The 27259-nt window shown below is 43.4% G+C and overlaps 1 protein-coding gene across 1 annotated transcript in view; it reads right to left on the reverse strand.

The window, feature by feature from the left end:
• LOC120042988 (protein NEL-like) overlaps positions 1–27259 on the reverse strand; it is an 85586-nt gene that overhangs the window by 45482 nt on the left and 12845 nt on the right. The window contains exons 3-7 of the mRNA XM_038987711.1: positions 16878–17028; positions 9309–9482; positions 3555–3651; positions 340–412; positions 2–84 (exon numbers count right to left, since the gene is read on the reverse strand). Coding sequence (XP_038843639.1) covers positions 2–84; positions 340–412; positions 3555–3651; positions 9309–9482; positions 16878–17028 — 578 coding nt within the window. The remainder of the gene's footprint in view (position 1; positions 85–339; positions 413–3554; positions 3652–9308; positions 9483–16877; positions 17029–27259) is intronic.

Genomic DNA, 27259 nt, shown 5'->3' on the forward strand with positions numbered 1-27259 from the left:
CCTTGCTGGAGGTCTTGGCTAAGACATCCTGCAGCTCCATGATCTTCTGTACCAGCCCATGGAAGTCATTGCAGGTGGGGCAAGCTAAAACACAGGTGAGTCATGGTAATGTAATGTTGGAATGATAGTTCCATTGTCAATGTCCATGTAACTGTACTGGCAAGCATATAAGAGCTATACTGTAACTGCATGTGTAGCTGATGTTGCCTTTTGTGGGCATCTCATTTTAGATGCAGAGTTTCCAGACTTTTATAGTGGCTGTACAATAATGTACATGTCAGCATGTTAACTTCAGAGTTTCCAGACTTTTATAGGTACTAAATGTAACTGTTCTCTTACTGCGGTTGAGGTCTGGACACTGGGAGATGTAGCCTTGAGGCATGACGACCAGCTGAACATCCTGCATTATACCCTGTAGAGACAGTAAGATACGGGAGGAGGGAGAGAAAGGGAGAAGGGGAGAGAGGGAGAGAAAGCGAGAAGGGGAGAGAGGGAGAGAAAGGGAGAAGGGGAGAGAGTTTGAGACAGAATAACAGAGAGAGAAATGGAAGAGAGAGAGAGAGAGGGGTTGAGACAGAATAACAAAGAGAGAAAGGGAGGAGAGAGAGAGAGAGAGAAGTTGAGACAGAAGGACAGAGAGCGAAAGGGAGGAGAGAGAGAGAGAGAGTGGGAGAGGTTGACCTCAGATCATATCTATGCAGGATGAGTTAGCCTAGCTGAGCTCCATGAGTGTGTGACGTTAGCTGACAGTTGGAATCACTAGAAGCTGATGAGACAGAGGTACTGAACCAGTTACCTGACAGTTGGAATCACTAGAAGCTGATGAGACAGACGTACAGAACCAGCTACCTGACAGTTGGAATCACTAGAAGCTGACGGACAGAAGTACAGAACCAGCTACCTGACAGTTGGAATCACTAGAAGCTGATGAGACAGAGGTACAGAACCAGCTACCTGACAGTTGGAATCACTAGAAGCTGATGAGACAGAGGTACAGAACCAGCTACCTGACAGTTGGAATCACTAGAAGCTGATGAGACAGAGGTACAGAACCAGCTACCTGACAGTTGGAATCACTAGAAGCTGATGAGACAGAGGTACAGAACCACCTACCTGACAGTTGGAATCACTAGAAGCTGATGACACAGAGGTACAGAACCAGCTACCTGACAGTTGGAATCACTAGAAGCTGATGAGACAGAGGTACAGAACCAGCTACCTGACAGTTGGAATCACTAGAAGCTGATGAGACAGAGGTACAGAACCAGCTACCTGACAGTTGGAATCACTAGAAGCTGATGAGACAGAGGTACAGAACCAGCTACCTGACAGTTGGAATCACTAGAAGCTGATGAGACAGAGGTACAGAACCAGCTACCTGACAGTTGGAAACCTTAGAACCTGATGAGACAGAGGTACAGAACCAGCTACCTGACAGTTGGAATCACTAGAAGCTGATGAGACAGAGGTACAGAACCAGCTACCTGACAGTTGGAATCACTAGAAGCTGATGAGACAGAGGTACAGAACCAGCTGTGTGTTTTGGAGATGATGGATCCACTGTTCCGAAAACTGATGTGATGAAAGGCTTTGTGTGTCACACCCTGATCTGTTTCTCCTGTCTTTGTGCTTGTCTCCACCCCCCTTCAGGTGTCGCCTGTCTTCCTCATTATCCCCAGTGTATTTATACCTGTGTTCTCTGTTTGTCTGTTGCCAGTTTGTTTTGTTTTGTCAAGCCTACCAGCGCTGTTTCCCGTGCTCCTGTCTGTCTCTAGTTCCTGTTTTCCCGGTTGTTGACCATTCTGCCTGCCCTGAGCCTGCTGCTGTTCTGTACCTTGTCACACCACCCTGGATTACTGACCTCTGCCCTGAGCCTGCTGCCGTTCTGTACCTTGTCACACCACCCTGGATTACTGACCTCTGCCCTGAGCCTGCCTGCCGCTCTGTACCTTGTCACACCACTCTGGATTACTGACCTCTGCCCTGAGCCTGCTGCTGTTCTGTACCTTGTCACACCACCCTGGATTACTGACCTCTGCCCTGAGCCTGCTGCTGTTCTGTACCTTGTCACACCACCCTGGACTACTGACCTCTGCCCTGAGCCTGCTGCTGTTCTGTACCTTGTCACACCACCCTGGACTACTGACCTCTGCCCTGAGCCTGCTGCCGTTCTGTACCTTGTCACACCACCCTGGACTACTGACCTCTGCCCTGAGCCTGCCTGCCGTTCTGTACCTTGTCACACCACCCTGGACTACTGACCTCTGCCCTGAGCCTGCCTGCCGTTCTGTACCTTGTCACACCACCCTGGATTACTGACCTCTGCCCTGAGCCTGCTGCTGTTCTGTACCTTGTCACACCACTCTGGATTACTGACCTCTGCCCTGAGCCTGCTGCTGTTCTGTACCTTGTCACACCACCCTGGACTACTGACCTCTGCCCTGAGCCTGCCTGCCGTTCTGTACCTTGTCACACCACCCTGGACTACTGACCTCTGCCCTGAGCCTGCCTGCCGTTCTGTACCTTTCAAACTGCTCTGGACTACTGACCTCTGCCCTGAGCCTGCTGCTGTTCTGTACCTTTCAGACTGCTCTGGACTACTGACCTCTGCCCTGAGCCTGCCTGCCGTTCTGTACCTTTCAGACTGCTCTGGATTACTGACCTCTGCCCTGAGCCTGCCTGCCGTTCTGTACCTTTCAGACCGCTCTGGACTACTGACCTCTGCCCTGAGCCTGCCTGCCGTTCTGTACCTTTCAGACTGCTCTGGACTACTGACCTCTGCCCTGAGCCTGCCTGCCGTTCTGTACCTTTCAGACTGCTCTGGACTACTGACCTCTGCCCTGAGCCTGCCTGCCGTTCTGTACCTTTCAGACTGCTCTGGACTACTGACCTCTGCCCTGAGCCTGCCTGTTGTTCTGTACCTTTCAGACTGCTCTGGACTACTGACCTCTGCCCTGAGCCTGCCTGCTGTTCTGTACCTTTCAGACTGCTCTGGACTACTGACCTCTGCCCTGAGCCTGCCTGCCGTTCTGTACCTTGTCACACCACCCTGGATTACTGACCTCTGCCCTGAGCCTGCTGCTGTTCTGTACCTTTCAGACTGCTCTGGACTACTGACCTCTGCCCTGAGCCTGCCTGCTGTTCTGTACCTTTCAGACTGCTCTGGACTACTGACCTCTGCCCTGAGCCTGCCTGCCGTTCTGTACCTTGTCACACCACCCTGGATTACTGACCTCTGCCCTGAGCCTGCTGCTGTTCTGTACCTTTCAGACTGCTCTGGACTACTGACCTCTGCCCTGAGCCTGCCTGCTGTTCTGTACCTTTCAGACTGCTCTGGACTACTGACCTCTGCCCTGAGCCTGCCTGTTGTTCTGTACCTTTCAGACCGCTCTGGACTGGGGGGAGAACCCTGGCATAGTGACCGTATCTTGGTTTTAAACTCTTTAAATGGGCACTTCCAATTTTTGCGCTATTTCCCAGGACTCTGTGGATACATTTTTCTCGGTATTGAAACTTGGTAGATTTTCAGGAAAATAAGAATCCCTACAACATACCTTGAAGTATCCATGGGCCTGGTTCCTCTGTCCGAGCCAGACAGTGGTATCAGAGGGAATGTCCATAGACGGATTCTCTATCACCCTCTCATAGATCCTAGAGGACAAGAGGAATACAAGGTGATACTATACTGTTTATACACCGATCATACTGCAGGAGAGCATACTGTTTATACACAGAACATACTGGAGGACAGAATACTGTTTATACACAGAACATACTGGAGAATAGAATACTGTTTATACACAGAACATACTGGAGGATAGAATACTGTTAATACACAGAACATAATGGAGGATAGAATACTGTTTATACACAGAACATACTGGAGGATAGAATACTGTTAATACACAGAACATAATGGAGGATAGAATACTGTTTACACACAGAACATACTGGAGGACAGAATACTGTTTATACACAGAACATACTGGAGGACAGAATACTGTTTATACACAGAACATACTGGAGGACAGAATACTGTTTACACACAGAACATACTGGAGGATAGAATACTGTTAATACACAGAACATACTGGAGGATAGAATACTGTTAATACACAGAACATAATGGAGGATAGAATACTGTTTATACACAGAACATACTGGAGGACAGAATACTGTTTATACACAGAACATACTGGAGGATAGAATACTGTTTATACACAGAACATACTGGAGGACAGAATACTGTTTATACACAGAACATACTGGAGGATAGAATACTGTTTATACACAGAACATAATGGAGGATAGAATACTGTTTATACACAGAACATAATGGAGGATAGAATACTGTTAATACACAGAACATACTGGAGGATAGAATACTGTTTATACACAGAGTGTCACGATTGTCGTCGGGAGAAGGAGAAGAGGACCAAGATGCAGCGTGGTAAGTATTCATAATACGTTTAATCAATATGAACAAAAACAACAAAACAACAAACGAACAGTTCTGCAAGGTGCAACCAACACTAAACAGAAAATAACCACCCACAACTAACAGTGGGAAAACAGGCTACCTAAGTATGGTTCTCAATCAGAGACAACAATTGACAGCTGCTTCTGATTGGGAATCATACCAGGCCAAACACAATAGAAATAGAAAAAATAGACATACAAACATAGAATGCCCACCCACATCACACCCTGACCAAACAAAAAATAGAAACATACAAAGCAATCTACGGTCAGAGCGTGACACTGAGCCATTGTTTCTCTATGGTGTAGTAGGTCAGGGCGTGACTAGGGGGTGATCTAGTATATCTATGTCTATGTTGTGTTCTAGTTTTGTTGGTGTTGGTGTTTTGTATGATTCCCTATTAGAGGCAGCTGGTAAATGTAAATGTAAATGTAATCGTTGTCTCTAATTGGGGATCATATTTAAGTAGTTATTTTTCCCACCTGTGTTTGTGGGATCTTGTTTATGTGTAGTTGCCTGTGAGCACTCCATTGTCTTCATGTTTCGTTCATTCTTTATTGTGTTTGTGCGTTTCAGTTAATAAACATGTGGAAACCATATCACGCTGCACCTTGGTCCGATAATTACTACGACGAACGTGACACACAGAGCATCATTAATTCAAATAGATGACACAGTGTTTGTATTTTACATTCCATTCCAACATCCCGCTCACCATTGGCATCCCTAACGCTTCGAACACACCGACAGCGTCATTGTGCAAAATAATACGCAGCATCATCTGGATATGTATGCAACAAAAGTTCAACCTTCTGCTACCGTTTCTGTCAAGCCGTCTACGTATACAGTTTGACCCATACGTTCGGTAAATCCAACGTATGCACCACACAGAACACACTGCAACTGCCTCTGCAATGCTATGCTGCAAGGCAAACGCAGCGTTTCATTGGAAATGAATGTCTTTCTGGTGTACCAAAACGCAGTGACGCTGTCGGTGTGTTGGAAGTGTAAAGCACTGGTACCCTAAAGGTATTCTCTCTCCCTCCATTCACGACAACCCTTTCTGCTCTCTCTGTAGCTCTCAATTCAATTGAAGTGCTTTATTGGCATGGGAAACATATGTTAACATTGCCAAAGCAAGTGAAGTACACTACCATTCAAAAGTCTGGGGTCACTTAGAAATGTCCTTGTTTTTGAAAGAAAATCTAATTTTTTGTCCATTAAAATAACATCAAATTGATCAGAAATATAGTGTATGTTAATGTTGTGAATGACTATTGTAGCTGGAAACGGCAGATTTTTAATGGAATATCTACATAGGTGTACAGAGGTCCATCATCAGCAACCATCACTCCTGTGTTCCAATGGCACGTTGTGTTAGCTAATCAAAGTTGATCATTTTAAAAGGCTAATTGATCGTTAGGACAAGTACATTAGAGTGTCTAGTTTGAGAACACCAGTCTCAACGTCAACAGTGAAGAGGCGACTCCGGGATGCTGGCCTTCTAGGCAGAGTTCCTCTGTCCAGTGTCTGTGTTCTTTTCTCCATCTTAATCTTTTCCAGTCTGAGATATGTCTTTTTCTTTGCAACTCTGCCTAGAAGGCCAGCATCCCGGAGTCGCCTCTTCACTGTTTACGTTGAGACTGGTGTTTTGCGGGTACTATTTAATGAAGCTGCCAGTTGAGGACTTGTGAGGTGTCTGTTTCTCAAACTAGACACTCTAATGTACTTGTCCTCTTGCTCAGTTGTGCACCAGGGCCTCCCACTCCTCTGTGAAGGGAGTAGTACACAGTGTTGTACGAGATCTTCAGTTTCTTGGCAAATTCTCGCATGGAATAGCCTTCATTTCTCAGAACAAGAATAGACTGACTAGTTTCAGAAGAAAGTTCTTTGTTTCTAGACATTTTGAGCCTGTAATCGAACCCACAAATGCTGATGCTCCAGATACTCAACTAGTCTAAAGAAGGCCGGTTTTATATTTTATTGCTTCTTTACAGTTTTTTAAAATCGCTAGGCCCCATTTCTCAATACTTAGGTCACTTTTTCAAAACTCTTCACACAGTGAGCACAACAGCAGTCTATGTGGGCTAAACTATGGATAATTTTTCATTGCTTTGGAACAAAATGCATTCACTGACTACATCTTTCAATTTTCATGAACTCTTTTCTCACTCAGACACAACCACCACCAAAACTCTGTGTACCTACAGGCCAATTTGCAGATGTTAACATACTCTTTTCAAAACTGTTAAACTTAAGTTCAAAACCTAACATAACACAAAATTGAATAAGACATAAATTTGCTACATTTCTACAGTAATACCGTATTGAAATATATTCTAAATCTAAAAAATGAAATACTATCAAAACAATTAGACCAACCACAGCTGATTCCCATTGTAGCTGAACACCTACCCAGGTGTTAGTATTTCAATTTCATTACCATCCATACAAAAGGGGACATCTTAGGAATAATGCTGTACTGTAATGTAAACATGGACCCAGACAGAGATAGAAAAGTGGCTGAAAGAGGAAGAAGAGTGGCTGGGAGAGGGAGAGGGAGAGAGAGAGAGAGGGAGAGAGAGAGAGAGAGAGAGAGAGAGAGAGAGAGAGAGGGAGAGGGAGAGGGAGAGGGAGAGGAGTACGTACGCATGGTGGAAGAAGACTGAGAGGAAGATCAAGAGCTGTAGTCTCAGATGGGATTAGGGTTCCTATAATTGATCATGTAATAAATCATGGTCTATCAATGAGAGAGGCTGGTCTGAGAGTGCAGCCAAATCTCCAACGCTCAACAGTGGCATCTATTCTGAGAAATGTCCGGCAAAACAACAGGTAAGATGTGCATTCTGCAAGGGCATCTGACTGAACTGCACATTACAGAAGTAAATTGAGCAAAGCCTCCAAACCTACTTGTGTGTAATTGTAATTGTTTTTGTATTTCTGCTTAGGACCCAACGGTTACCTCCTACAGGCGGGAGAGGTAGGAGTTTCACTGCTGTGCAGGAAACTGCAATCGTTGATATGGTCATCAGAAACAATGGCATAAAACTCAGAGATTTGGGACGAGGGTTGGCAGACAATGTAAGCATAACAAATATTTCTAGAGTCCTGAAACAACATCAAGTCAGGATGAAGCAGTTGTACACTGTCCCCTTTGAGAGGAACTCTGAACGAGTCAAGCAACTCAGGAACCAATAAGTCCAGGTAAGATGACTATAAAATACAGAACTGGTTTTGAACAGAACCAAACAGGGCAGAGACACACAATGGCATGTTTTAATGTATAATGTAAACTACCGTAATAACTCTTATGTTGCCTTGTGGATTTATTTTAGAGAGTCATGGAGATTGAAGCCAGGCAAACACCCCACATATTCATCTTTGTGGATGAGGCTGGTTTCAACTTGGCCAAAACACGGTGGTGAGGAAGGAATGTGATTGGGAAAAAAGCCACAGTGGATGTCCCGGGCCAGAGGGGTGCCAACATCACAATGTGTACAGCAATATCCTCTGATGGATTGCTGTTACACAAACCGCTAATTGGGCCATACAACACAGAGCTTCTCATTTCATTCCTGGGTGACCTCTATGGAAGGGTTGTGCCGGGTGAGGAAAGGGTTGCAGTGAGGCAAGAACATTTGTAATTGTATGGGACAATGTGGCATGTCACCACTCCCGAGCAGTCAGAGTGGTTTGCAGCCCATACCAGGATGATGTCACTTTTCCTCCTTCCTTACTCTCTATTCCTCAACCCCACAGAGGAATTATTTTCCTCATGGAGGTGGAAGGTTTATGACCACCATCCACATGATCAAATGTCCCTCCTGGACGCAATGAATGCTGGATGCCTGGACATATCTGCAGAAGATCGCCAGGGATAGACCAGGCATGCCAAAAGATTCTTTCCTGGGTGTATTGACCAAGATGAGATGTAATGTGGATGAGAACCTGTGGCCAAATGCAGAACACAGGATTGACTAGTATTGCTACTGTATCTGTATCGGTAGATGGTGTATATACAAATGATTGTATTTTGGAATCACTCAATTCCATAAAATGACAAAACATATTGAAGCATATTGCATCATGTCTGATACATTCCTGTAACATATACCACAGTGAATTCTAAACAGTAGAGAGGTGTCATCCTTGTTTTGTAAAGACAACTTTGTGTAATGCTACCTGTTGTTAGTGTTTTTTAGGTCATTGTTTTATGAGTGACAACGTGTGCTTGTTGGGTGACAACCTTTGCTACTGTTATGGAAGAGTAGATTTGAGAAGTGTATGAAGTGTTTTGGTAGTTTTAGGGCATTTTGAACGTGAAATGAACTGCTGTGCCAAGCTGAAAGTTAGTTAGGAGAACTGTGTGAAGAGTTTTGAAAAAGTGACTTAAGTATTGAGAAATGGGTCCTAGCGATTGTAAAAAACTGTAATCAGCACAAATGCAAAAGGTTTTTCTAATGATCAATTAGCCTTTTAAAATGATAAACTTGGATTAGCTAACACAACGTGCCATTGGAACACAGGAGTGATGGTTGCTGATAATGGGCCTCTGTACACCTATGTAGATATTCCATTAAAAATCTGCCGTTTCCAGCTACAATAGTCATTTACAACATTAACAATGTCTACACTGTATTTCTGATCAATTTGATGTTATTTTAATGGACAATTTATTTATTTTTTCTTTCATAAACAAGGACATTTCTAAGTGACCCCAGACTTTTGAACGGTAGTGTAAATAATAAACAAAAGTGAAATAAACAATAAAAATGAACAGCAAACATTAACATTAAACTCCCTCTCCCCCTCCAGTGCCCACACTCACCTGTTACAGTCGACGTGCAGCACCACGTGGGAGATACTGACGGCCACAGACAGCTTGTGCCAATGGGCGTCTGCCAGGGAGTAGGGGAACACCTCAGTGTGTTGTCGCTGGTCCCTGGTACGGTAGTGGAGACGGATCTCATTACGCTGCCCACTGCTCTCCAACTCCAGATACCTGGATAACAGACACACAGTAAATACTCTATCTATTAGTATCTGTTACAATGGCTGATGCCTGAGAGGTAACGGCTGTAGGTTTTTCCCTTTAGGACATCGGTGCTGAAACTACTATGTTTCTGTGCTACAACGTGTCATCATTCAGAGCACTAAAACGTGGGACTGAAAAGCTGCAGGGGAAAAGCTGCAGACACATTCAAACAAGCAAATCAACAGTAGTTGCATTGCTCTTAAAACTGCAGGGACTACAGTTGAAAACACTTCCAAGAAAGAATTCCTCAATTACAGAGGAGATTACAGAGGAGTTTATGGAGGAGATTACAGAGGAGTTTACAGAGGAGTTTACAGAGGAGTTTACGGAGGAGATTAAAGAGGAGTTTACAGAGGAGGTTACGGAGGAGTTTACAGAGGAGATTACAGAGGAGTTTACGGAGGAGATTACAGAGGAGATTACGGAGGAGTTTACGGAGGAGATTAAAGAGGAGTTTACAGAGGAGGTCACGGAGGAGTTTACGGAGGAAAATACAGAGGAGTTTACAGAGGAGTTTACGGAGGAGATTAAAGAGGTTACAGAGGAGATTACAGAGGAGTTTACAGAGGAGTTTACAGAAGAGTTTACAGAAGCGTTTACAGAGGAGTTTACAGAGGAGATTACAGAGGAGTTTACGTAGGAGATTATAGAGGAGATTACAGAGGAGATTACAGAGGAGTTTACAGAGGAGTTTACAGAGGAGTTTACAGAAGAGTTTACAGAGGAGTTTACAGAGGACTTTACAGAGGAGATTACAGAAGAGTTTACAGAGGAGTTTACAGAGGAGTTTACAGAGGAGATTACACAGGAGTTTACGGAGGAGATTACAGTGGAGTTACAGAGGAGTTTACAGAGTAGTTTACAGAAGAGTTTACAGAGGATTTTACAGAGGAGTTTACAGAGGAGTTTACAGAAGAGATTACAGAGGAGTTTACAGAGGAGTTTACGGAGGAGAATACACAGGAGTTTACGGAGGAGATTACAGAGGAGTTTACAGAGGAGTTTAAAGAGGAGTTTACAGAGGAGATTACAGAGGAGTTTACGGAGGAGATTACAGAGGAGATTACAGAGGAGTTTACAGAGGAGTTTACAGAGGAGATTACAAAAGAGATTACAGAGGGGATTACAGAGGAGATTACAGAGGAGTTTACAGAGGAGTTTACAGAGGAGACTACAAAGGAGATTACAGAGGAGATTACAGAGGAGTTTACAGAGGAGATTACAGAGGAGTAGTCATCTCTCTGATTAGAACCCCCAGCCAGAGTATTCATCTCTCTAATTAGAACCCCCAGCCAGAGTATTCATCTCTCTGATGAGAACACCCAGCCAGAGGATTAATCTCTCTAATTAGAACCCCCAGCCAGAGTATTCATCTGTCTGATTAGAACCCCCATCCAGAGTATTTATCTCTCTGATTAGAACCCCCAGCCAGAGTATTCATCTGTCTGATTAGAACCCCCATCCAGAGTATTCATCTGTCTGATTAGAACCCCCAGCCAGAGTATTCATCTCTCTGATTAGAACACCCAGCCAGAGTATTCATCGCTCTGATTAGAACCCCCATTCAGAGTATTTATCTCTCTGATTAGAACACCCAGCCAGAGTATTCATCTGTCTGATTAGAACCCCCAGCCAGAGTATTTATCTCTCTGATTAGAACACCCAGCCAGAGTATCCGTCTGTCTGATTAGAACACCCAGCCAGAGTATTCATCTCTCTGATTAGAACCCCCAGCCAGAGTATTCATCTCTCTGATTAAAACACCCAGCCAGAGTATTTATCTCTCTGATTAGAACACCCAGCCAGAGTATTTATCTCTCTGATTAGAACCCCCAGCCAGAGTATTCATCTCTCTGATTAGAACCCCCAGCCAGAGTATTTATCTCTCTGATTAGAACCCCCAGCCAGAGTATTTATCTCTCTGATTAGAACCCCCAGCCAGAGTATTTATCTCTCTGATTAGAACCCCCAGCCAGAGTATTTATCTCTCTGATTAGAACCCCCAGCCAGAGTATTTATCTCTCTGATTAGAACCCCCAGCCAGAGTATTCATCTCTCTGATGAGAACACCCAGCCAGAGTATTCATCTCTCTGATGAGAACCCCCAGCCAGAGTATTCATCTCTCTGATTAGAACCCCTAGCCAGAGTATTCATCTCTCTGATTAGAACCCCCAGCCAGAGTATTCATCTCTCTGATGAGAACACCCAGCCAGAGTATTCATCTCTCTGATGAGAACACCTAGCCAGAGTATTCATCTCTCTGATGAGAACACCCAGCCAGAGTATTCATCTCTCTGATGAGAACACCTAGCCAGAGTATTCATCTCTCTGATGAGAACACCCAGCCAGAGTATTCATCTCTCTGATGAGAACCCCCAGCCAGAGTATTCATCTCTCCGATTAGAACACCCAGCCAGAGTATTCATCTCTCTGATGAGAACCCCCAGCCAGAGTATTCATCTCTCTGATGAGAACACCCAGCCAGAGTATTCATCTCTCTGATGAGAACCCCCAGCCAGACTATCTGACTATCCTCTCACACACACTACTATCCTCTGCAACTTCCTCATCGCCTGGTTTCATACACGATCCTATCACTGCAGCTGCTGTAATCCACATCTTAAACATGTGTGTGTGCGTGTGCGTGTGCGTGTGTGTGTGTGTGTGTGTGTGTGTGTTTGGATGTGAGTTGCATGTACACTCCTTTATCACTGTGCTTCCTTATTCCTTCTGCTTCCTTATCACATCAAACTAAACTAAGCAAACTAAGCATCACCAGCTGCAGCAAGACAGTCCTACTAGGATTGAATGTGTCTGTCTGTCTGTCTGTCTGTCTGTCTGTCTGTCTGTCTGTCTGTCTGTCTGTCTGTCTGTCTGTCTGTCTGTCTGTCTGTCTGTCTGTCTGTCTGTCTGTCTGTCTGTCTGTCTGTCTGTCTGTCTGTCTGTCTGTCTGTCTGTCTGTCTGGCTGGCTGGCTGGCTGGCTGGCTGGCTGTCTGACTATCTGTCTGGCTGTCTGGCACATTCATCTAGAGACTGGACTGAGTTAGCAATTCAAACTTGAGAGGTGTGTGTGTGTGTGTGTGTGTGTGTGTGTGTGTGTGTGTGTGTGTGTGTGTGTGTGTGTGTGTGTGTGTGTGTGTGTGTGTGTGTGTGTGTGTGTGTGTGTGTGTGTGTGTGTGTGTGTGTGTGTGTGTGTGTGTGTGTGTGTGTGTGTGTGTGTGTGTTAATAAAGCACTGATCCATGAGATAAAGGAAGATGACAGGTTGACTGTGACCTTAGAGGCCATGTCATCAATACTGTGTCTGGGGGGAGATAATGTCACAGGTCTTTCTCCAACACCGACTACAGACAATCCATCATCCGAGATACGCCTCTGTCTGTTTACCCATCTGCAGAAAGGAGTGTAAGTATGGAGGGATGAAGGGATAGATTGAAGCCATTACATAAATGATTGTAAGGAAAAATAATTAGATGGATGGATGGATGGAAGGAAGGAAGGATAGATAGATATTTGTCCCTAAACAGAGAGTACACAGTGGCAGAATACCTGACCTCTAGAGACAGCAGGAGCGGTAGAGATACTCTTAATGATCGGCTATGAAAAGCCAACTGACATTTACTCCTGAGGTGCTGACTTGCTGCACCCTCAACAACTACTGTGATTATTATTATTTGACCATGCTGGTCATTTATGAACATTTGAACATCTTGGCCATGTTCTGTTATAATCTCCACCCAGCACAGCCAGAAGAGGACTGGCCACCCCTCATAGCCTGGTTCCTCTCTAGGTTTCTTCCTAGGTTTTGGCCTTTCTAGGAAGTTTGTCCTAGCCACCGTGCTTCTACACCTGCATTGCTTGCTGTTTGGGGTTTTAGGCTGGGTTTCTGTACAGCACTTTGAGATATCAGCTGATGTAAGAAGGGCTTTATAAATACATCTGATTTGATTTGATTTGACTGACCCAAACTTAAGGAAAGCTTTGACTATGTACAGACTCAGTGAGCATAGCCTTGCTATTGAGAAAGGCCGCCGTAGGCAGACATGGCTATCAAGAGAAGACAGGCTATGTGCACACTGCCCACAAAATGAGGTGGAAACTGAGCTGCACTTCCTAACCTCCTGCCAAATGTATGACCATATTAGAGACCCATATTTCCCTCAGATTACAAAGATCCACAAAGAATTCGAAAACAAACCCAATTTTGATAAACTCCCATGTCTACTGGGTGAAATACCACAGTGTGACATCACAGCAGCAAGATTTGTGAAGAAGTGAAGAACAAACAACATTGTAAATACAACCCATATTTATGCTTATTTATTTTCCCTTGTGTACTTTAATCATTTGTACATTGTTACAACACTGTATATATACATAATATGACATTTGTAATGTCTTTATTATTTTGAAACTTCTGTATGTGTAATGTTTACTGTTCATTTTTATTGTTTATTTCACTTTTGTATATTATCTACCTCACTTGCTTTGGCATGTTAACACGTTTCCCATGCCAATAAAGCCCCTTGAATTGAATAGATAGATAGATAGATAGATAGATAGATAGATAGATAGATAGATAGATAGATAGATAGATAGATAGATAGATAGATAGATAGATAGATAGATAGATAGATAGATAGATAGATAGATAGATAGATAGATAGATAGATAGATAGATAGATAGATAGATAGATAGATAGATAGATAGATAGATAGATAGATAGATAGATAGATAGATAGATAGATAGATAGATAGATAAAGGGATAGATTGAAGCCATTACATAAGTGATTGGGAAGAAAGAGAGAACGATGTAGGGGTGGAGGAATAGAGGAATGGATGGATGAAGGGATAGATTGAAGCCATTACAAAAAGGACAGAGGAAAATCAGAAGGATGGAGGGATGGAATGCTTCAACTGAAGAAAGGACAAGCTGCTTAGCTTTGGTTCTCCCAAAGGATTTATTTAAGATTAAAGAAAATGAAAAAATCCATATAAAGCTGTCCTTGGAGGTCGGAACAATGAAAAGGGGGATCAATCATAATCTGACTGTTTAACCTAATATGGACTGTCTTCAAGACAACAACATAATCTGACTGTTTAACCTAATATGGACTGTCTTCAAGACACAACATAATCTGACTGTTTACCTAATATGGCCTGTCTTCAAGACAACAACATAATCTGACTGTTTAACCTAATATGGACTGTCTTCAAGACAACAACATAATCTGACTGTTTAACCTAATATGGACTGTCTTCAAGACAACAACATAATCTGACGGTTTAACCTAATATGGCCTGTCTTCAAGACAACAACATAATCTGACTGTTTAACCTAATATGGCCTGTCTTCAAGACAACAACATAATCTGACTGTTTAACCTAATATGGACTGTCTTCAAGACAACAACATAATCTGACTGTTTAACCTAATATGGACTGTCTTCAAGACAACAACATAATCTGACTGTTTAACCTAATATGGCCTGTCTTCAAGACAACAACATAATCTGACTGTTTAACCTAATATGGACTGTCTTCAAGACAACAACATAATCTGACTGTTTAACCTAATATGGACTGTCTTCAAGACACAACATAATCTGACTGTTTAACCTAATATGGCCTGTCTTCAAGACAACAACATAATCTGACTGTTTAACCTAATATGGACTGTCTTCAAGACAACAACATAATCTGACTGTTTAACCTAATATGGCCTGTCTTCAAGACAACAACATAATCTGACTGTTTAACCTAATATGGACTGTCTTCAAGACAACAACATAATCTGACTGTTTAACCTAATATGGCCTGTCTTCAAGACAACAACATAATCTGACTGTTTAACCTAATATGGACTGTCTTCAAGACAACAACATAATCTGACTGTTTAACCTAATATGGCCTGTCTTCAAGACAACAACATAATCTGACGGTTTAACCTAATATGGACTGTCTTCAAGACAACAACATAATCTGACTGTTTAACCTAATATGGCCTGTCTTCAAGACAACAACATAATCTGACTGTTTAACCTAATATGGCCTGTCTTCAAGACAATAAACAGAGCCTTGGCAGTGAAGTGCAAATACTACTGTTCAAATGACCTCATGAAATCCATGCCCAAATCCCACACAATAAAAACAATGGCAGGCTGAACTTTATAAAATGACACTTGGGAAATCTTGACAGATGGTACACAGTCTGATCTGTATGACTAGTTGGTGTAGGTCAGCATTGTACTGCCGTTACCCGAGGCCCGGACTTTTCAGGTTCTTGCCTCTTTATTACAGGGTCCACATATGGAGTCCAGTGGTGGCTGGCGGAACTTTAAATGGGGAGGACTGGCTCATAGTAATGGCTGGAACGGAATTAATGGGATCGCATCAAACGCCTGTTTATTTATACCATTCACTTCACTTCATTTCATCCATTTATTATGAGCCATCCTCCCTTCACCAGCCTCCTCTGATGGAGCCCCCGTCAGCTGTTTTTACTGACTCTACTGTATAAAATAGCCATTGTGCTAGCTTAGCATATAGTGCTGCTTGCCTGAACCAGCCTCTGACTGGACTTCAACCAGGGTCCTCTATAATGTCTCTGACTGGAGTTCAACCAGGGTCCTCTATAATGTCTCTGACTGGACTTCAACCAGGGTCCTCTACCTCTCAAATACAAGTGTCCGCCCGCTTGACAAGGTAAGACCAGATTGAGCTATAGAAAATGATCCAATTCGATAGCACCATTGGCAACATTATGAGCTAGCTGTGGAGTGAGTTTATGGCACGTTCTTACCTCCGTTACATAATAGCACACAAATGGTTTCTAAGTCAAGATGTGTGTCGTACCTGTGTTCCAAATGGTGTATGAAGAGGACTGTGTCTTACCTGTGTTCTGCATGGTGTATGAAGAGGACTGTGTCGTACCTGTGTTCTGCATGGTGTATGGAGAGGACTGTGTCGTACCTGTGTTCCAAATGGTGTATGGAGAGGACTGTGTCGTACCTGTGTTCTGCATGGTGTATGAAGAGGACTGTGTCGTACCTGTGTTCTGCATGGTGTATGAAGAGGACTGTGTCGTACCTGTGTTCTGCATGGTGTATGAAGAGAACTGTGTCGTACCTGTGTTCTGCATGGTGTATGAAGAGGACTGTGTCGTACCTGTGTTCTGCATGGTGTATGAAGAGGACTGTGTCTTACCTGTGTTCTGCATGGTGTATGGAGAGGACTGTGTCTTCCTGTGTTCTGCATGGTGTATGGAGAGGACTGTGTCTTCCTGTGTTCTGCATGGTGTATGGAGAGGACTGTGTCTTCCTGTGTTCTGCATGGTGTATGGAGAGGACTGTGTCTTACCTGTGCTCTGCATAGTGTATGGAGAGCAGGACTCCAGAGTTGAGTCTCTCCTGCTTCAGAGTGGCCAGCACAGTGAACTCTGTCTTGTCTCTCAGCTTCTGGAGCATCACCTCTGCTACATCCTCCTTCACCCTCACGTTCCTCCATGAGTCTGAGGAGAGAGAAAGCAGAGAGAGAAAAGGCAGAGAGAGAGAAAGCAGAGAGAGAAAGCAGAGAGAGAGAAAGCAGAGAGAGAGAAAGCAGAGAGAGAGAAAGCAGAGAGAGAGAGAAAGAAAGCAGAGAGAGAGAAAGCAGAGAGAGAGAGAAAGCACAAAGAGAGAGAAAGCAGAGAGAGAGAAAGCAGAGAGAGAGAAAGCAGAGAGAGAGAAAGCAGAGAGAGAGAAAGCAGAGAGAGAGAAAGCAGAGAGAGAAAGCAGAGAGAGAGAAAGCAGAGAGAGAGAGAAAGCAGAGAGAGAGAAAGCAGAGAGAGAGAGAAAGCAGAGAGAGAGAAAGCAGAGAGAGAGAGAAAGCAGAGAGAGAGAAAGCAGAGAGAGAGAAAGCAGAGAGAGAGAATGCAGAGAGAGAGAAAGCAGAGAGAGAAAGCAGAGAGAGGGAAAGCAGAGAGAGAGAAAGCAGAGAGAGAGAAAGCAGAGAGAGAAAGCAGAGAGAGAAAGCAGAGAGAGAGAAAGCAGAGCGAGAGAAAGCAGAGAGAGAGAAAGCAGAGAGAGAGAAAGCAGAGAGAGAGAGAAAGCAGAGAGAGAGAAAGCAGAGAGAGAGAAAGCAGAGAGAGAGAAAGCAGAGAGAGAGAGAAAGCACAAAGAGAGAGAAAGCAGAGAGAGAGAAAGCAGAGAGAGAGAAAGCAGAGAGAGAGAGAAAGCAGAGAGAGAGAAAGCAGAGAGAGAGAAAGCAGAGAGAGAGAAAGCAGAGAGAGAAAGCAGAGAGAGAGAAAGCAGAGAGAGAGAAAGCAGAGAGAGAGAAAGCAGAGAGAGAGAGAAAGCAGAGAGAGAGAAAGCAGAGAGAGAGAAAGCAGAGAGAGAGAAAGCAGAGAGAGAGAAAGCAGAGAGAGGGAAAGCAGAGAGAGAGAAAGCAGAGAGAGAGAAAGCAGAGAGAGAGAAAGCAGAGAGAGAAAGCAGAGAGAGAAAGCAGAGAGAGAGAAAGCAGAGAGAGAGAGAAAGCAGAGAGAGAGAGAAAGCAGAGAGAGAGAAAGCAGAGAGAGAGAAAGCAGAGAGAGAGAAAGCAGAGAGAGAGAAAGCAGAGAGAGGGAAAGCAGAGAGAGAGAAAGCAGAGAGAGAGAAAGCAGAGAGAGGGAAAGCAGAGAGAGAAAGCAGAGAGAGAGAAAGCAGAGAGAGGGAAAGCAGAGAGAGAAAGCAGAGAGAGAGAAAGCAGAGAGAGAGAAAGCAGAGAGAGAGAAAGCAGAGAGAGAGAAAGCAGAGCGAGAGAAAGATCTCTGAATCTTAGTGTTGTTGGCCACAATTTAACATCAAGCGCTGTAGTTCAAACAGGTGCTAATAATAGAGTTGATCTATAAATGTAACGGCTGTGGGTACTGGAGGAGAGATTTAGGACACACTGCATTATGTAATACAGGTTATCCAACTAAATATAGTACCAGTCAAAGGTTTGGACAAGCCTACTCCAAGGGTTGTAAGTAACAACAAAAAATCCAAGGACATAGACATATCTGATGTTGGCAGAAAGCTTAAATTCTTGTTAAACAAATCAAAATATATTTTATATTTGAGATTCTTCAAAGTATCCACACTTTGCCTTGATGACAGCTTTGCACACTCTTGGCATTCTCTCAACCAGCTTCACCTGGAATAATTTTTCAACAGTCTTGAAGGAGTTCCCACATATGCTGAGCATTTGTTGGTTGCTTTTCCTTCACTCCGCGCTCCAACCCATCCCCAAACCATCTTAATAGGGTTGAGGTCGGGTGATTGTGGACGCCAGGTCATCTGATGCAGCACTCCATAACTCTCCTTCTTGGTCAAATAGCCCATACAAAGCCTGGAGGTGTGTTGGTTCATTGTCTTGTTGAAAAACAAATGATAGTCCCACTAAGTGCAAACAAGTTGGGATGGTGTCTCGCTGCAGTATGCTGTGGTAGCCATGCTGGTTAAGTGTGCCTTGAATTGATCAAATAATTCACTGACAGTGTCACCAGCAAAGCCCCCCCCCCCCCCCCCCCACACCATCACACCTCCTCCTCCATGCTTCACGGTGGGAACCATACATGCGGAGATCATCCGTTCACCTACTCTGCGTCTCACAAAAACACTGCGGTTGGAACCAAAACTCTCAAATTTGGACTCCTCAGACCAAAGGACAGATTTCCACCGGTCTAATGTCCATTGCTCGTGTTTCTTGGCCAAAGCAAGTCTCTTCTTCTTATTGGAGCACTTTAGTACTGGTTTCTTTGCATGAAGGACTGATTTACGCAGACTCCTCTGAACATTTGATGTTGAGATGTGTCTGTTACTTGAACTCTGTGAAGCATTTATTTGAGCTGCAATCTGAGGCTGGTAACTAATGAACTTATCCTCTGCAGCAGAGGTAACTCTGGGTCTCCCTTTCCTGTAGCGGTCCTCATGAGAGACAGTTTCATCATAGCGCTTGATGGTTTTTGCGACGGCACTTGAAGAAACGTTCAAAGTTCTTGACCTTTTCCGGATTGACTGACCTTCATGTCTTAAAGTAATGATGGACTGTCGTTTCTCTTTGCTTATTTGAGCTGCTCTAGCCATAATATGGACTTGGTTTTTTACCTAGTAGGGCTATCTTCTGTATACCACCCCTACCTTGTCACAACACAACTGATTGGCTCAAATGCATTAAGAAGGATAGAAATTCCACAAATTAACTTTTAACAAGGCACACCTCTTAATTGAAATACATTTTTTATTTAACCTTTTTTTAACTAGGCAAGACAGTTAAGAACAGATGGAGATACAAAAAATGCTACTGGATAGATTGTCCTTCCAGTCTCAGTTTCTGATAGAGAAGGAGACAGCAACCATCATCACTCACAGGGACAGAGATGTTATACTGTATGTTTCTGAGACTGGAACCATCATCACTCACAGGGACAGAGATGTTATACTGTATGTTTCTGAGACTGGAACCATCATCCCTCACAGGGACAGAGATGTTATACTGTATGTTTCTGAGACTGAAACCATCATCACTCACAGGGACAGAGATGTTATACTGTATGTTTCTGAGACTGAAACCATCATCACTCACAGGGACAGAGATGTTATACTGTATGTTCCTGAGACTGGAACCATCATCCCTCACAGGGACAGAGATGTTATACTGTATGTTTCTGAGACTGAAACCATCATCACTCACAGGGACAGAGATGTTATACTGTATGTTTCTGAGACTGAAACCATCATCACTCACAGGGACAGAGATGTTATACTGTATGTTTCTGAGACTGGAACCATCATCACTCACAGGGACAGAGATGTTATACTGTATGTTTCTGAGACTGAAACCATCATCACTCACAGGGACAGAGATGTTATACTGTATGTTTCTGAGACTGGAACCATCATCACTCACAGGGACAGAGATGTTATACTGTATGTTTCTGAGACTGGAACCATCATCCCTCACAGGGACAGAGATGTTATACTGTATGTTTCTGAGACTGAAACCATCATCACTCACAGGGACAGAGATGTTATACTGTATGTTTCTGAGACTGAAACCATCATCACTCACAGGGACAGAGATGTTATACTGTATGTTCCTGAGACTGGAACCATCATCCCTCACAGGGACAGAGATGTTATACTGTATGTTTCTGAGACTGAAACCATCATCACTCACAGGGACAGAGATGTTATACTGTATGTTTCTGAGACTGAAACCATCATCACTCACAGGGACAGAGATGTTATACTGTATGTTTCTGAGACTGGAACCATCATCACTCACAGGGACAGAGATGTTATACTGTATGTTTCTGAGACTGAAACCATCATCACTCACAGGGACAGAGATGTTATACTGTATGTTTCTGAGACTGGAACCATCATCACTCACAGGGACAGAGATGTTATACTGTATGTTTCTGAGACTGGAACCATCATCACTCACAGGGACAGAGATGTTATACTGTATGTTTCTGAGACTGAAACCATCATCACTCACAGGAACAGAGATGTTATACTGTATGTTTCTGAGACTGGAACCATCATCACTCACAGGGACAGAGATGTTATACTGTATGTTTCTGAGACTGGAACCATCATCACTCACAGGGACAGAGATGTTATACTGTATGTTTCTGAGACTGGAACCATCATCCCTCACAGGGACAGAGATGTTATACTGTATGTTTCTGAGACTGAAACCATCATCACTCACAGGGACAGAGATGTTATACTGTATGTTTCTGAGACTGAAACCATCATCACTCACAGGGACAGAGATGTTATACTGTATGTTCCTGAGACTGGAACCATCATCCCTCACAGGGACAGAGATGTTATACTGTATGTTTCTGAGACTGAAACCATCATCACTCACAGGGACAGAGATGTTATACTGTATGTTTCTGAGACTGAAACCATCATCACTCACAGGGACAGAGATGTTATACTGTATGTTTCTGAGACTGGAACCATCATCACTCACAGGGACAGAGATGTTATACTGTATGTTTCTGAGACTGAAACCATCATCACTCACAGGGACAGAGATGTTATACTGTATGTTTCTGAGACTGGAACCATCATCACTCACAGGGACAGAGATGTTATACTGTATGTTTCTGAGACTGGAACCATCATCCCTCACAGGGACAGAGATGTTATACTGCATGTTTCTGAGACTGGAACCATCATCACTCACAGGGACAGAGATGTTATACTGTATGTTTCTGAGACTGGAACCATCATCCCTCACAGGGACAGAGATGTTATACTGTATGTTTCTGAGACTGGAACCATCATCACTCACAGGGACAGAGATGTTATACTGTATGTTTCTGAGACTGAAACCATCATCACTCACAGGAACAGAGATGTTATACTGTATGTTTCTGAGACTGGAACCATCATCACTCACAGGGACAGAGATGTTATACTGTATGTTTCTGAGACTGGAACCATCATCACTCACAGGGACAGAGATGTTATACTGTATGTTTCTGAGACTGGAACCATCATCACTCACAGGGACAGAGATGTTATACTGTATGTTTCTGAGACTGGAACCATCATCCCTCACAGGGACAGAGATTATACTGTATGTTTCTGAGACTGGAACCATCATCCCTCACAGGGACAGAGATGTTATACTGTATGTTTCTGAGACTGGAACCATCATCACTCACAGGGACAGAGATGTTGTACTGTATGTTTCTGAGACTGGAACCATCATCACTCACAGGGACAGAGATGTTATACTGTATGTTTCTGAGACTGAAACCATCATCCCTCACAGGGACAGAGATGTTATACTGTATGTTTCTGAGACTGGAACCATCATCACTCACAGGGACAGAGATGTTATACTGTATGTTTCTGAGACTGGAACCATCATCACTCACAGGGACAGAGATGTTATACTGTATGTTTCTGAGACTGAAACCATCATCCCTCACAGGGACAGAGATGTTGTACTGTATGTTTCTGAGACTGAAACCATCATCACTCACAGGGACAGAGATGTTATACTGTATGTTTCTGAGACTGGAAACATCATCACTCACAGGGACAGAGATGTTATACTGTATGTTTCTGAGACTGGAACCATCATCACTCACAGGGACAGAGATGTTATACTGTATGTTTCTGAGACTGAAACCATCATCACTCACAGGGACAGAGATGTTATACTGTATGTTTCTGAGACTGGAACCATCATCACTCACAGGGACAGAGATGTTATACTGTATGTTTCTGAGACTGGAACCATCATCACTCACAGGGACAGAGATGTTATACTGTATGTTTCTGAGACTGAAACCATCATCACTCACAGGGACAGAGATGTTATACTGTATGTTTCTGAGACTGAAACCATCATCACTCACAGGGACAGAGATGTTATACTGTATGTTTCTGAGACTGAAACCATCATCACTCACAGGGACAGAGATTATACTGTATGTTTCTGAGACTGAAACCATCATCCCTCACAGGGACAGAGATGTTATACTGTATGTTTCTGAGACTGGAACCATCATCACTCACAGGGACAGAGATGTTATACTGTATGTTTCTGAGACTGGAACCATCATCCCTCACAGGGACAGAGATGTTATACTGTATGTTTCTGAGACTGGAACCATCATCACTCACAGGGACAGAGATGTTATACTGTATGTTTCTGAGACTGGAACCATCATCACTCACAGGGACAGAGATGTTATACTGTATGTTTCTGAGACTGAAACCATCATCACTCACAGGGACAGAGATGTTATACTGTATGTTTCTGAGACTGAAACCATCATCACTCACAGGGACAGAGATGTTATACTGTATGTTTCTGAGACTGGAACCATCATCACTCACAGGGACAGAGATGTTATACTGTATGTTTCTGAGACTGAAACCATCATCACTCACAGGGACAGAGATGTTATACTGTATGTTTCTGAGACTGGAACCATCATCACTCACAGGGACAGAGATGTTATACTGTATGTTTCTGAGACTGGAACCATCATCACTCACAGGGACAGAGATGTTATACTGTATGTTTCTGAGACTGAAACCATCATCACTCACAGGGACAGAGATGTTATACTGTATGTTTCTGAGACTGAAACCATCATCACTCACAGGGACAGAGATGTTATACTGTATGTTTCTGAGACTGGAACCATCATCACTCACAGGGACAGAGATGTTATACTGTATGTTTCTGAGACTGGAACCATCATCACTCACAGGGACAGAGATGTTATACTGTATGTTTCTGAGACTGGAACCATCATCACTCACAGGGACAGAGATGTTATACTGTATGTTTCTGAGACTGAAACCATCATCACTCACAGGGACAGAGATGTTATACTGTATGTTTCTGAGACTGGAACCATCATCACTCACAGGGACAGAGATGTTATACTGTATGTTTCTGAGACTGGAACCATCATCCCTCACAGGGACAGAGATGTTATACTGTATGTTTCTGAGACTGGAACCATCATCCCTCACAGGGACAGAGATGTTATACTGTATGTTTCTGAGACTGGAACCATCATCCCTCACAGGGACAGAGATGTTATACTGTATGTTTCTGAGACTGGAACCATCATCCCTCACAGGGACAGAGATGTTATACTGTATGTTTCTGAGACTGGAACCATCATCACTCACAGGGACAGAGATGTTATACTGTATGTTTCTGAGACTGAAACCATCATCACTCACAGGGACAGAGATGTTATACTGTATGTCCCCAGTTTTAGAGCTGTGGTTATATTGGTTAATTATTGTCATGTACAATCCTTTAACCTTGATGAGGAAGGTCACATGGTTGCTACCCTTTGAGCTCATGTCAATAAACCATCTATTCCACATTCTATCCTGTACACTGTTGTGTTCCATATTGAAAAGGAACAGAACCCTGCTCCCTTTAACCGCGGATACAACACCTTACTTCCAGTGTATCTACAGAGAGAGTGAGAGAAGGGATTGGAACCACGGGAGAGCCCTGATCTCTGGCTGCCTTTTGTTCTCCCTCGGCCGAACCTATCGCTCCATCCTTCCACCCCTCTATCCTCAACTCACCTCCCTCTATCCTCTCCTCAGACATCTACGCTCCTTTAATGGAACCATCAATAAGAGATGAAGGGAGTGTGTGTGTGTGTGTGTTAGATGTTCATGGTCTTGTACGACATAAACACAGCATCTACAGCTGGTGAGAACAGGTTCAAAATAACTGGGGAGAAAACAATGTGGTCTATCCGGTGCATTCGGAAAGTATTCAGACCCTTCACTTTTTCCACATTTTGTTACTTTACAGCGTTATTCTAAAATTGATTCAGTTGTTTTTTTCCCGTCTCATCTACACACAATATTCCATAATGACAAAGCAAAAATAGGTTTCTAGAAATGTTTGCAAATGTATTAAAAATAAAAAACTGAAATATCACATTTACATAAGTATTCAGACCCTTTACTCAGTACTTTGTTGAAGCACCTTTGGCAGCGATTACAGCCTAGAGTCTTCTTGGGTATGACGCTACAAACTTGGCACACCTGTATTTGGGGAGTTTCTTCCATTCTTCTCTGCAGAGCCTCTCAAGCTCTGCCAGGTTGGATGGGGAGCGTCACTGCACAGCTATTTTCAGGTCTCTCCAGAGATGTTCGATCGGGTTCAAGTCTGGGCTCTGGCTGAGCCACTCAAGGACATTCAGAGACATGTCCCAAAACCACACCTGAGTTGTCTTGGCAGTGTGCTTAGGATCGTTGTCCTGTTGGAAGGTGAACCTTCGCCCCAGTCTCTGGTCCTGAGCGCTCTGGAGTAGGTTTTCACCAATGATCTCTCTGTACTTTGCTCTGTTCATCTTTCCCTCGATCCTGACTAGTCTCCCAGTCCCTACCACTGAAAAACAGCCCCACAGCATGATGCTGCCACCACCATGCTTCACCGTATGGATGGTGCCAGGTTTCCTCAAGACGTGACGCTCAGCATTCAGGTCAAAGAGTTCAATCATGGTTTCATCAGACCAGAGAATCTAGTTTCTCATGGTCTGAGAGTCCTTTCGGTGCCTTTTGGCAAACTCCAAGTGGGCTGTCATGTGCCTTTTACTGAGGAGTAGCTTCCATCTGGCCACTCTACCATAAAGGCCTGATTGGTGGAGTGCTGTAGAGATTGTTGTCCTTCTGGAATGTTCTCCCATCATCACACAGGAACTCTGGATCTCTGTCAGAGTGATCATCGGGTTCTTGGTCACCTCCCTGACCTAGCTGGCCGCTAGGCCAGCTCTAGGGAGAGTTTTGGTGGTTCCAAACTTCTTCCATTTAAGAATGATGGAGGCCACTGTGTTCTTGGGGACCTTCAATGCTGCAGAAATGTTTTGATACCCTTCCCCAGGTCTGTGCCTCGACACAATCCTGTCTCAGAGCTCTACGGAAAATTCCTTTGATCCCATGGCTGGGATTTGCTCTGACATGCACTGCCAACTGTGGGACCTTATATAGACAGGTATGTGTCTTTCCAAATCATGTCCCATCAATTGAATTTACCACAGGTGGACTCCAATCAAGTTGTAGAAACATCTCAAGGATGATCAATGGAACAGGATCCACCTGAGCTCAATTTCGAGTCTCACAGCAAAGGGTCTGAATACTTATGTAAATAAGGTATTTCTGTTTTTTTTTTATGTCTAAAAACCTGTTTTCGCTTTGTTATTATTAGGTATCATGTATAGATAGATTTTTTATTTAATCAATTTTAATATAAGGCTGTAACGTAACAAAATGTGGAAAAAGTCAAGGGGTCTGAATACTTTCCAAATGCACTGTATGTCCCATAGATAGAGTATATACTACCATAGATACCGTTTTTACTACCATAGATACAGTATTTACTACCGTAGATACAGTATTTACTACCATAGATACATTATATACGACCATAGATACAGTATATACTACCATAAATACAGTATGTACTACCATATATATAGTATATACTACCATAGGTACAGTATGTTCTACCATAGGTACAGTATGTACTACCACATTACGTACTGGGGGACATGGCCCTACAGTTGATTATGATACTGTCATTTGTTTTAAACTCAACTTTAAAATACTCAACTGTGTAACACATAGCTGATGAGGACATTTAGATGATCGTAGTGGTCGGGGGAGGTTGCTGTTCTCAACAGCAGTACACAGTGAGCTAACATGTGACCATTCTGATTGAGGAACAACAGCCATTCTCTCTCTGTCCCCCTCCCTCCCTCTCTCCATCTATCATCAGAAAGCAGACAGAAAGAACAGAGAGAGAGAGAGCGAGAGAGAAGCCTATCCTCATGCTCCCTGTCTATAACAGTATCTGTTCAATAGCCAGCTGTCAGTCCTTCATTGACAAGTGTCCATATGGAGCGGTTGGGTGGTGATGTCATAAGGACCACTATCTCACAACGCTCACACAGAACACTCTCTAACATACAGTAGAAGTAGGCGCAAAATAATTCAAGGCATTCAATATTTCAATAAACAACATCACAGAAGACAACGCAATTCAACCAATCAGAAATGACAAGGTGGGACACGGACTCAAGCTGAATAAATGTGGATTAGTTGATTGAAAATAAACAGAAGGTGTAGACCTTCGAATGTGCATCTCGCACTGTGTAGAAATCTGCACAACAATAGTAAGACTTCAGCAGCTTTCACCAGAACAGGGAACTTGAATGT

The sequence above is a fragment of the Salvelinus namaycush genome, unplaced genomic scaffold (assembly GCF_016432855.1).
Source record: "Salvelinus namaycush isolate Seneca unplaced genomic scaffold, SaNama_1.0 Scaffold824, whole genome shotgun sequence".
Taxonomy (NCBI): domain Eukaryota; kingdom Metazoa; phylum Chordata; class Actinopteri; order Salmoniformes; family Salmonidae; genus Salvelinus; species Salvelinus namaycush.